General features: G+C 39.6%; 1 protein-coding gene across 2 annotated transcripts in view; it reads right to left on the bottom strand.

Moving 5' to 3' along the window:
• HMG20A (high mobility group 20A) overlaps window positions 1-12528 on the bottom strand; it is a 140929-nt gene that overhangs the window by 48058 nt on the left and 80343 nt on the right. For both annotated transcript variants that reach the window (XM_070429847.1, XM_070429839.1), the window contains exons 5-6: window positions 2179-2311; window positions 1197-1228 (exon numbers count right to left, since the gene is read on the bottom strand). In XM_070429847.1, coding sequence (XP_070285948.1) covers window positions 1197-1228; window positions 2179-2311 — 165 coding nt within the window. The remainder of the gene's footprint in view (window positions 1-1196; window positions 1229-2178; window positions 2312-12528) is intronic.

Raw genomic sequence — 12528 nt, 5'->3', positions numbered from 1 at the left:
AGGAATCAAATATTGTCACTTGTGTTATATTGACACTGTAGCTGAATAGTTCATTTTAACCAAGTGCTGGATTCCTTAAATAACAACTTGTTTTTGAGAGTCAGAGTAAGGTATTTGATGATAATACACTATGGTCCAATTTTAGCTTTCAGCTATTCTTCATTTTTATATCTCACTCCAAATCCCAGCCATCTTCAGCATTTAAAGCCATTAAAATTCTTGGACCACAAGAAAAGACTGAAGTTAGGGGTTGAACAGTTCAAGAGCACACTCATGACATAAGTGTCTGTCACATACTATAAATCCCTGAGCTAAAGCAACTAACCAAATCTTAATTATGGAATAGGAAATACTGTGCCATTAATTAAAAAAAAAAAAAAGTCCAATAGCATTTCAAAATTTCAAATAACATTATATATATACTAGGGGCCCAGTGCACCATGAAAAGGAACTGTGGGATGCGAGGCTGTGGTGGGCAAAGGGGCAAATCTCGGCCCATCCTCTGCGCCCCTGCCCAGCCCTTCCTGCCTGGCCCGCTGTTCCCTGTTTGAGGGCAGCTCAGCTCCCGCCACCGCTGCTGCTCCTATGTGCTGACGGCACCAGCCCCACTCGCACCCACTGACAGCGCAGAGCGATTGGGGCTGGTGCCAGCAGCGGGTAAGAGAGGCGGCTGTCGGCCGATCGCCCCTCAGGAATAGGGGGAGGTGGAGAAGCCCTGAGGGGCGATTGGGGCCAGCAGCTGCTGCTCGCATCCGCTGATGGCGCCAAGTGATCAGGGACGGCACCGGGCGCCGGCAGCAGATGCAAATGGTGGCTCCAGTGCTGGCTGTGGGTGGGAGCGGGGCCAGCACTGGCAATGGGTACGAGCAGCGGCTCTGGCGCCGGCAGTGGGTGAGAGCGCCTGGTGGGACCACGGCATGTGGGAGCAAAGAATTTTCAGTAATCACCAGAGGCTCACTCCGATGACAGCAACCGGTGCCCTGCCGTGGTCTGGCGCCCCGCTCACCTGTCTACCATTCTGCTACGTCCAATGCCTGCCATGTTCAGCACTCTGCCGCCTGCTGCCGACGCCTGCCATGTTCTGCGCGCACCTCCTAGTGCGTCATAGCAACTGGTTGTTCAGTTGTTCCATCATTTGGTCTATTTGCATATTAGGGTTTCATATATATAGGTAATGTAGAAAAAAAACGAATTACCTCATGATCATGAGTGGCCTGTCTGGCTGCATCTAAAAAATATGAAAGAATAAAAAAACATTAAGTTAAAAAAGCAAAACAGAGCAATAATTAGACCCAAGGAAACAACTGTGCCAAACCACAAAAACTACTGGTATATGTAGGCTAGCACAACATATGATATTTTCTCTTATGGCTTTGTTAACTAGTTAGTCAGTATTTATTAGTTACAATTAGACACAAGAGAAACAGCAGACACAGTTCTTACCATTGAGGAGAATACAGTGAGAAGGTGAATAGGAAACATATGCCAAAGGTTGTTTGCACATTACAGTTTTGCAAGCAAAATGCCCAAAGTGTGAGAAGATGCAATGACTAAGGAATGACAGACTAGTTGTGGGTGAGGCGTCTTTGCAGTTTTTCCTGAAGAAGGGGAACTTAAAGCAATACTTGCAAGGGTGGGAGGAACAATTTTAATGTATAATAAAAGATCGATGAAGACCAGGATCTTGTCTGTCTTGTTCACTGGTGCTTTCTTAAAGGCTAGGTGAGAGGCTGATGTGTAACAGGAGGTGCTCAATACATATTTTTTTGAATGCACACATACGTGAATGCATGAATGAAAAGGATGATTATCTGAGGCTGTGAGAAATGACATATAAAAGGTTTAGAGGTGTTAAGGCAAGGCAGTTATGTGGTTTAGTAGACAAACTTGTTTAGAGACAGAGAAATAACTATACTAGGAATTAGAAAAAAGCACAGACATCTAAAAGGGGTTTTGGAGCACAAGCCAGACTGTTGATACTGATATGGAAACCAATTGGAATTTATAAATCAGAGCAATGTGATTTTAATAAAATTCCAAGATGATGCTTATAAGTGAATGTAGTATAATAGAGAAATGATAAAAACATATATTTTATATTTATCACTCTAACAGTAGGCTTTGTGACGCTCATCACACATAGAAAACTACAAATATATTTGGTTCTGGTTCTGATACCTTGTCTTTGAGATTTGCTTTTCTGACGGTCCTGGGTTTTCCTACTGAACACCTTGTAGGCCTCAGTCTTCTGATACTGCTCCAGTTCCTTCATGTAACGCTCCTTATCTCTATCTGCTTCATCAAGATAGCGCTAGGAAAGAAATGTGGAATTATTTTAAAGAAACAGATCTTATTTAGATAAAATATCAATGAGCTATTTGAAGAACACAGAGGACAATTAGAACATGGTAAGAAAAGTATATGGGGAATAAGCTTTAAAGGAGAATTAAAAATGTCATATAAAATAGTATACTCTCTAAATTGTAAAATAAATAGGTGATTCTGACTTTTTATAGACTATTTCCTTTGACTTAATGAAGACAAATTCTATTGAGGTAATTCTTATAACAAATTCACAAGATGAAGATTATAGTTATTTTTCTAACCTTATATATATAATTCTACATGGCCTCTAGAGTCCTCAAGATGACAGCACACCACATAGACACATTTAGTGCTCCCAGGAGAAAGGATGAAATATTTCTTTGTTTTTCTAATTCCCCACCCCATTCTAAGGGAATGATCTCATACATCGATTGGCCTTTTAAAAGCCAGAAGAGTGGGACACTAAAGCCAGAAGACACAAAGAACATTAAAAAGATGACCTCATTCTATGGGCCTAAAATAGACTACTGTGAGAGAGCGTATATATACATACTTTGTGCTATTCATTATTTAAACAAAGTCCAGTGATCTAGCATAATTTTAATGCCTATTCTTTTCATTCATCAATTAGGTTTAAGAAATAAAGTGTAAAAATACTGCTTCTAAATGAACATAAACTATAGTCAGAAATTATGTTAAAGACCTTGTTGCACACAAAAGCCAAATGTAGGGAACACCCAAATGGCCAAATCTGGGACAATTTAGTACCAAAATACTTAAGTACAGTAATAAATTCTACACCATTGAGAAAAAAATTCACATAGCTATAATAAATAAGTATCAACCACATAAATGTATAAATGGGGAAGGAAGAGGGCTCTTGCTTAGATTTGAATGTTGAGGGCCAACTGGTAAGTGGGAAATGAGAGCTAGGGTTGGAAAGTGATCATTTTGAAACCACCATGGTAAAGATTAGATCAGGCAAAAGTCATCAATGAATGTGAAATCTGTGGGGAAATTTTGATACTGATATTTGCATGTTCTCCATACACTACTTATTAATCATAAGGGAGAATTAAAAAAATCTATTGTAAATTAACATTACCAATTAGGAATAAAAGGACACTGTGGTACCCTATGGACACAACACCACTACAATATTCTTTTTTTTTAAATTAAATCTTTATTGTTCAGATTATTACATTGGTTCCTCTTTTTTCCCACCATAACTCCCCTCCACCCAGTTCCCACCCCACCCTCCCCCCTCACTCCCCACCCAGTGTCCTCATCCATAGGTGCACGATTATTGTCCAATCTCTTCCCGCACCCCCCACACCCTTCCCCCCCAAGAATAGTCAGTCCATTCCCTTTCTATGTCCCTGATTCTATTATAATCACCAGTTCATACTGTTAATCAGATTATTTATTCACTTGATTTTTAGATTCACTTGTTGATAGATGTGTATTTGTTGTTCATAATTTGTATCTTTACCTTTTTCTTCTTCGTCCTCTTCTTAAAGGATACCTTTCAGCATTTCATATAATACTGGTTTGGTGGTGATGAACTCCTTTAGCTTTTTCTTATCTGTGAAGCTCTTTATCTGACCTTCAATTCTGAATGATAGCTTTGCTGGATAAAGTAATCTTGGTTGTAGGTTCTTGGCATTCATCACTTTGAATATTTCTTGCCACTCCCTTCTGGCCTGCAAAGTTTCTGTTGAGAAATCAGCTGATAGTCGTATGGGTACTCCCTTGTAGGTAACTGACTGTCTTTCTCTTGCTGCTTTTAAGATTCTCTCTTTGTCTTTTGCTCTTGGCATTTTAATTATGATGTGTCTTGGTGTGGTCCTCTTTGGATTCCTTTTGTTTGGGGTTCTCTGTGCTTCTTGGACTTGTAAGTGTATTTCTTTCACCAGGTAGGGGAAGTTTTGTCATTATTTCTTCAAATAGGTTTTCAATATCTTGCTCTCTCTCTTCTTCTGGCACCCCTATAATTCGGATGTTGGTACGCTTGAAGCTGTCCCAGAGGCTCCTTACACTATCTTCGTATTTTTGATTCTGTTTTCATTTTGCTTTTCCAGTTGGGTGGTTTTTGCTTCTTTGTATTTCAAATCTTTGACTTGATTCTCGAGATCCTCTGGTCTGCTGTTGGGAGTCTGTATAATATTCTTTATTTCAGTCAGTGTATGCTTAATTTCTAGTTGGTCCTTTATCACAACATCAAGGGTCTCATTAGATTTCTTGAGGATCTCACTACATTTATCGGCGGTCTCACCAGTCTTTTCGAGGGTCTTACTAAATTTATCGGCGGCGTCTAGACATTTCTTGAGAGACCTTAAAAGTGTGGTTTTGAACTCTATATCCAGCAGTTTGCTTTCCTCCATTTCTGTCATTTGTGTCCTGTTTCTTGGTCTCGGCATTTTTTGTGCTTCACTGTGTCGATAGAGTGGCTTTCTGTGCTAAGTGTCCCAATTACCTGAAGTGGACACTCTTGGTGCACCCCCTTTCGGGCTTTGTGCACAGTCTTGTTGTAGTTAAGCCTGGATTATTGTATGTAAAGCTGGGAGGATTTGACCTCCAGGCCAATTGGCTGTGAGAATCAGCTGTGTCTACATTGGGAGAACTTCTGTGCTGAAGACACCCTTATGGGGCAAGACTTGCTTCAGTGGGGCTTTGGTGCTCACTGAGTCTGCCCCCTGAGTGTGTCCCTTATAGATCTGAGTAGTTGTAATTGGATGGTCCCACTTTGACCACTGGGTACATTGGCTCTTGGATCTAAGGAGGTGCTAATCTAGCCTTTGCCTAAGGCTACCCAGCAGAAGCCAGTTGTAAAGCAATGCAAGTAAGTGGCCCTGGGGCCTTGGGGCAGCTGAAGTTTGTTAAGTTATTTTCAGATTACAAAGGGCCGGGCCTTTCATATGCAAAAGCCTCTGTGCACAGCTTGGGTGGGGCGGGGTCCCAGGGGATCAACAGGGCGGGCCGAGCGAGCCAGCAGCATGGCTGCTCTCAGTCCTGCCTTCAGAGGTCCTGGCAATCGCTGAGAGAGTGCCTCTGAGAGAAAGCTGCCCTCAAGTTCCAACAGAAGCCAGACAGTCCCGTTTCTCCCATGTGAGTTTGGGTCCCCAAAGACTCGCCTGGAACTGGAGCTCAGAGCCTGAGACTCCCTCCCGATTGAAAAAGACAATCGTGTCCTCAGCCGCCAGCCCTCTCCGCATGCACCTCCGCACCTTTGTATTTACTTCAGCACTGCACCTCCTCTGAGTCTTGGTATGCTTTTCTCTTTCCTTCTAGTTGTAGAAATTCCACTCAGCCAGCCTTCCTGTGGTTCTGGATGATGTCCGTTATGTCTTTTAGTTGTATTTTTGAAGTGGTTGTGCGAGGCAGCAATCTCCGGTGTTTACCTATGCCTCCATCTTGGTTTCTCTACAATATTCTGACCAAGAATGCATAACCTCAAACTAATCAGGAGGAAACACCAGACAAATAAAAAATGAGAAATATTCTACTTAAACAAATGAACAACAACAAAAAAAAACAGAAAGAAAAGAAAGAGAAAGAGGGGAGATTATATTTTTTAAAGACATTAATGTCATCAAATACAAAGAAAGTTGTAGAAATGTTCCAGATTAAAGGAATCTAGAGATTTAACAAATACAAAACCTGACCTTAGACTGGAATCTGAACTGGTGGGGGAAATTTTTTTTTTAATCCTCACCCAAAGATATGTTTATTGATTTCAATGAGAGAGGAAAGGAGAGAGAGAAACATTGATTGGTTGCCTCCTATATGGCCCCGACCAGGGAGCAAACCCACTACCATGAATCCAAACTTGCAACCTTTTAGTATATGGGACAATGCTCCAACCAACTGAGCCACCTGGTCAGGGCAGGGAGAGGGAAGTTTTTATAAAGGAATGATGTAATATCAACTGATTAAATTGGAATATGGATGGCAGGTTAGACAAAACTTTTGTGTTAATATAAAATTATAAAGTTGATAATTATAAAAGAATATGTCTATCTTCTAGAAATATGTCCATTTCCTCCAGGTTGTCTAGTTTGTTGGAGTAGAGTTGTTCATAGTATTTTTTAACAATCATTCGTATTTCTGTGGGGTCTGTTGTTATTTCGCCTCTATCATTTCTGATTTTGTTTATTTGGGTCCTCTCTCTTTGCTTCTTGGTGAGCCTGGCTAGAGGTTTGTCAATCTTGTTTATCCTTTCAAAGAACCAGCTCTTGGTTTCATTGATTTTCTGTATTGTTTTTTTGGTCTCTATGTCATTTATTTCTGCTCTAATCTTTATTATCGCCTTCCTTCTGCTCACTCTGGGCTTTTCTTGTTGCTCTCTTTCTAATTCTTTGAGCTGTAGATTTAGATGATTTACTACCATTTTTTCTTGTTTGTTGAGGTAGGCCTGTAGAGCTATAAACTTCCCTCTCAGGACTGCTTTCATTGTGTCCCAAAGGTTTTGGATTGTTGTGTTTTCATTGTCATTAGTTTCCAGGATGTTTTTAATTTCTTCTTTGATCTCATTGGTAACCCAATCAATATTTAATAACATGCTATTCAGCTTCCAAGTGTTTGAGTATTTTGGGTTGTTTTTATTGTAAGAATATGTCTATCTTAGGAAATACACATTAAAATATCTAGGGCCCTGATGTATGTAACTTCTTCTTAAATGATTCTGAAAACAATAGTGTGCATATGTGTAATGTATGTGAGTGTGTGAGGGTGTGAGGGAGCTTGTGCTGGAGAGAGTATGACCACATATACAAACAGAAAATGGGATAAAATGTATTAACAATAGATTAATCTGGGTGAAGAGTATTTGGGTGTTCTTTGTACTATTCTATGTTTATAAGTTTTTTTAGATTTGAAAATATTTTAAAAAAGAAAGTAAAAAAAACAAAAACAAAACAAGTACACAAACCCTTGTCCTACTTACATAATAGTGGTTAGCTGTGGACATAACTACTGTTACTTTTGCTTTTTTCTTTATACATTCTGTATTGTCTGAAAACATTTTAAACCATGAGCATGCATTAACTTTGAAATAAAAAAATTAAAAAAAAGAGTAACCTATATGTACAACTCACTATCCCTTTATACATTAGAGCTGAAACAATGGATGATATATATGCACTGCTTTCTATTAGCTTGCTACCACAAACACAGAGCTTTAAGTTGCAACTTAATCTGATCTCTGAAATTTTTTGAATTCAGTCAATTACCAAAAGTATTTTTCATTTTGGTAGAAATGAGTATTAAGACATAAAGAAAATACAAGTGGTGGGTGAAGGACAGCTATACTCCAAGGGACTGTTGGGGACTGCGGACCAGGCTCCCCTGACCAGGGCAGCCTCCACTGCTGCTGAAATCTCTCCTGGAGTGACCAGCTCTGCCACAGAGACCATGCCATCTTGAAGGGCAGAGAGGCTGTTATTGGAAGCCTATACATCCCGGGACTCTGCAACCACAACACCCAGGGACCAGCTGTGAGCCCAGGAACAATGGATCTCAAGCAGCGTGGATACACGGACTTGGAGGAGCTCTGCACCTTCTCATAGAAAGGTCAGATTTCTCCTAGGAAAGGTGAGGTCTGTGATCAAGGCTGGAGAGAGAAGCACACACAATGGGATCTAGAGGTTCAGGGAAAGTCTGTGCCCCACAAAATCCGCAGCTATTGGGGCTAGTGTGATCCGCAAATGTGGAAGGGGATCTGCAGGGCTGCTGGCAGAAGGGAACTCTAAAAATCAACCCATAGCTGGACTGGGCGCAAAAAGGCAGCCTGAAATTTTTTTACCAGTGTGCCAGCTGCTTAGTACCAGGGGAAAAAAAGACGTGCATAGAGACATTCACAGAGTTGCGCGCAGTGTGTGAGGGTAAAAGTCGCGAGTTGGTGCACTCACTCTGGCTCATTTTTTCTCTTTAAATCCTTGCTTTTGATTACTAAGCCCAGTACATAGGATCACCCAATTGGAGACACTCTACGACAGCGGTTCTCAACCTTCTGGCCCCTTAAATACAGTTCCTCATGTTGTGACCCAACCATAAAATTATTTTCGTTGCTACTTCATAACTGTACTGTTGCTACTGTTATGAATCGTAATGTAAATATCTGATATGCGGGATGGTCTTAGGCAACCCCCGTGAAAGGGTCGTTGGACCGCCAAAGGGGTCGCGACCCACAGGTTGAGAACCGCCGCTCTAAGAGCCTGCAGGGGAAAGTTGTTTTTGTAGAATTTGGGGATCAGAGCGGGGTGTAATGATCAGAGAACCAGCGCTGGGGCAGTCCATTCTCCCAAACCAGTATTAAGTGTGACAGGGAAAACAAAATCTAAATACTGGCTAGAGAGGACTTATAGCCCTGGAGGTCAACCCAGAAACACTGCCACCCAGGGGTTGAATCACAAATTGACTCTTGTGTAAACACAAATAAAGGAGTCTAAGAAACAAAGAAATACTGCCAGCTTGGAAATCAGGACTGTGGCTTACAATACAGAGGAGCAGTGGAACGCAGGGAACTTCAATACTGTTCTGAGTACCTGAAAGAAAACAGGTGTGTCAAACAGAACAGTATAGGAAGTGAATGACCTCCACTACTGCACATTTTTATTTTTTCATCTTAAGAAACTAATTTTTTTTCCTCACTTGATTTTACCTTTTTAATTATTATATTTTTATTTTTAATCAGTATTATTACTACTACTATTTTACCTTTTTTTTAAAAAAAAAGTATTTTATTTTCTCTTTATTTTACTTTATTTTGGGATTAGTGTTTTACATTCTATTTTCATTTTTACTTTAGCATCATTTTACTCTATATCAACTATACCTTTATGCCAACACTCTCTTCCTCACTTTTCCCCTTTTGTTGTCTGGTTTCTCTTACTTTATTCCTGCTTTAGATTTTCCCTGTTCGTTCTTTTTACCCGTTAAAAATTCATCCTACTTATATATCTAATTTCTGATCCCCTACTCTAAGTCCATACACATCTCTCTCTTCTCTTTCTTCACTATCCAAATTTTTCTCTCTTCCCTTTTTTTGTTTGTTTGTTTGACTCTTGTGTAAACACAGATAAAGGAGTCTAAGAAACCTAGAAATACTGCCTGTTGTTGTTATTGTTTTTTTTGTTTTGTTCTAGGTTTTTTTGTTTTGTTTTGTTTTGCCTTGCTTTCTTTCTGTTCTATTGTTGTTGTTTGCTTGATTGTTGACTAGACTGGATTTTCTTTTGTGCTTGTTTGTGAGAGTATCTCTCTTTTTTCTGTTTTTGTTCTTGTTTGTTTTTTACTTCTGTTTCTCCTCTCCTCGCTTGTTATTAGTTGTTGTTTGTAGTTTGCATTCATCTGTGGGTGTTTGCCGTTTGCATTTTTTGGGATTAGTGGTTGTTCTATTGGAGTTTTCTCCCCATATAAATAGCTTTTCCCTGCTTCATTTTTATTCTCTTTCTTTTCTCTTACTTTTTTTCCGTTTCTCAATATCATTTTTGCACTCCTTTTTTTCCTTTCCCCCTAATTCTCTGCTCTCTGATGGGGTCACCTTTATTTGGGGTTATTAGTATCGTGAATACATTTGTATTCAGTGCCTTGTGCATTGTGCCGTGTTGTTGTATTTTGTGCTTTTAAATTAACGCAGGAGAGAGCGAGCTACATGACCAGACACCTTGAGAGGAACGAACATGGGGAGACAAAGAAACAGCCCGCATATGAAAGAAAAAGAGGCATCAGCAGAAAAGGAAGGAAATGAAGTGGAGGCAAACAATATGTCAGAGAAAGAATTCAGAGAAATGGTCATAAGGTCGCTGAAAAGAATGGAAGACAAATTCAACGATATGTGTAAAAACCAAGAGGAAATGAAGAAGAACCAAGAAGAAATGAAAAATGACATCCCTGCTGTAAAGAACTCAATAGAAAGCATCAATAGTAGACTAGAAGAAGCAGAGGACCGCATCAGTGAGCTAGAAGACAAGGTAGGAAAAAATACCCAAGCAGAGCAGAGCAGAGCAGCATCTAGAAAAAAAACTTAAAAAACAGGAGGAGAGCCCAAGGGAGCTTTGGGACAAAACAAAATGAAACAACATCTGCATAATAGGGTGCCAGAATGAGAGGAAAGTGAGCAAGGAATAGAAAACCTGTTTGAAGAAATAATGACAGAAAATTTCCCTGATATTGGGAAGAAAAAACTCACACAAATCCAAGAAGATCACAGAGTCCCAAACAAAATGAACCCCAAAAGACCGATGCCAAGGCCATTATAATTAAATTGGGAAACACCGACGACAAAGTAAGAATATTATCAGCGGCCAGAGAGAGACAGAAAGTTACCTACAAAGGATCCCCCATCAGACTGGCGACTGATTTCTCAACAGAAACACATCGAACCAGAAGGGAATGGAATGAAATATACAAAGTCATGCAAAGGAAGGGTCTGAATACAAGAATACTGTACCCAGCAAGGCTATCAATCAAAATTGAGGGTGAAATCAGGAGCTTGACAGACAAAAAAGACTAAGGGAGTTTATTACCACCAAACCAGCAATGCAAGAAATGCTAAAGGGTCTGCTGTAAAAAGAAGAAATAGGAAGAGAAGAAGGAACACAGGCATAAAGAATAAAAATGGCAACAAACACTTATCAATAATAACTTTAAATGTAAATGGATTAAATGCCCCAATCAAAAGACATAGGGGAGCTGAGTGGATAAGAAAACATGACCCCTATATCTGCTGTCTATAGGAAACCCACCTCAGAAAAAAGGACTCACACAGACTGATGGTGAAGGGATGGTAAAAGGTTTTTCAGGCGAATGGAAATGAAAAAAAAAAAATGGGGTTGCAATACTTATATCGGACAAATTAGATCTCAAAGTGAAGGACATAACAACAGATAAGAAAGGCCACTTCATAACATTTAAGGGACCAATCCAACAAGAAGAAATAACTCTAATGAACATATATGCACCCAATACAGGAACACCCAAATACATAAAAAAAACTTCTGGAGGATATCAAGGGAGAGATTGACAGCAATACAGTCAAAGTTACAGACTTTAATACCCCTCTATCACCACTGGGCAAATCCTCCAAACCAGCGGTTCTCAACCTGTGGGTCGCGACCCCTTTGGGGATCGAACGACCCTTTCACAGGGGGTCACCTAAGACCATCGGGAAACACATATATAATTGCATATTTTTTTTGTGTGATTAATCACTATGCTTTAATTACATTCTATTTGTAACAATGAAATTGGGGGTCACCACAACACGAGGAACTGAATTAAAGGGTCATGGCATTAGGAAGGTTGAGAACTACTGAGATAAAGACACCACACAAAAAAAGAGAACTACAGGCTAATATCCTTGATGAACATAGATGCTAAAATCCTCAACAAAATTCTAGCAAATCAGATTCAGCAACACGTTAGAAAGATCATACACCATGACCAAGTGGGATTTATTCCAGGGATGCAAGGATGATACAATACCCGCAAATCAATAAATGTGATACATCACATAAACAAACTCAGAGACAAAAATCACATAATCATATCAATGGATGTAGAAAAAGCATTTGACAAAATCCAAACCTTTTCTTGATAAAAACTCTCAGGAAAGTGGAAACAGAGGGATCATACCTCAACATAATAAAAGCCCTATATGACAAACCTACAGCCAACATCATACTCAATGGACAAAAACTAAACCCATTTCTTCTAAGAACAGGAACAAGACAAGGATGCCCACTTTCACCGCTCCTGTTTGACATAGTAATAGAAGTACTAGCCATAGCGATCAGACAAGAAGGAGAAATAAAAGGCAACCAAATTGGAAAAGAAAAAGTAAAACTTTCCTTATTTGCAGATGACACAATATTGTACACAAAAACCCTAAAGAGTCCATCAAAAAACTATTAGACTTAATAAATGAATTTGGCAATGTAGCAGTACATAGACAACCACAAGACTCCAGCAGAAAACTACTAGACCTCATAAGTGAATTCAGCAATGTAACAGGATACAAAATTAACACCCAGAAATCTATGGCCTTTTTATACACCAATAATGAACTCACAGAAGAGAAAAGAAAAAACAATCCCATTGACCACTGCACCAAAAAAATGAAGATACCAAGGAATAAACTTAACCAAGGAGGTAAAAGACCTGTATTTGGAAAACTACAGGACATTGAAAAAAGAGATAGAGGAA

The sequence above is a fragment of the Myotis yumanensis genome, unplaced genomic scaffold (genome assembly GCF_028538775.1).
Source record: "Myotis yumanensis isolate MYYU_CA2020_CCGP unplaced genomic scaffold, mMyoYum1.0.hap1 SCAF_1, whole genome shotgun sequence".
In the NCBI taxonomy this organism is placed as follows: Eukaryota; Metazoa; Chordata; class Mammalia; order Chiroptera; family Vespertilionidae; genus Myotis; species Myotis yumanensis.
Note: the sequence above shows the minus strand (reverse complement) of the source record. Positions and strands in the feature narration are given on the sequence as shown.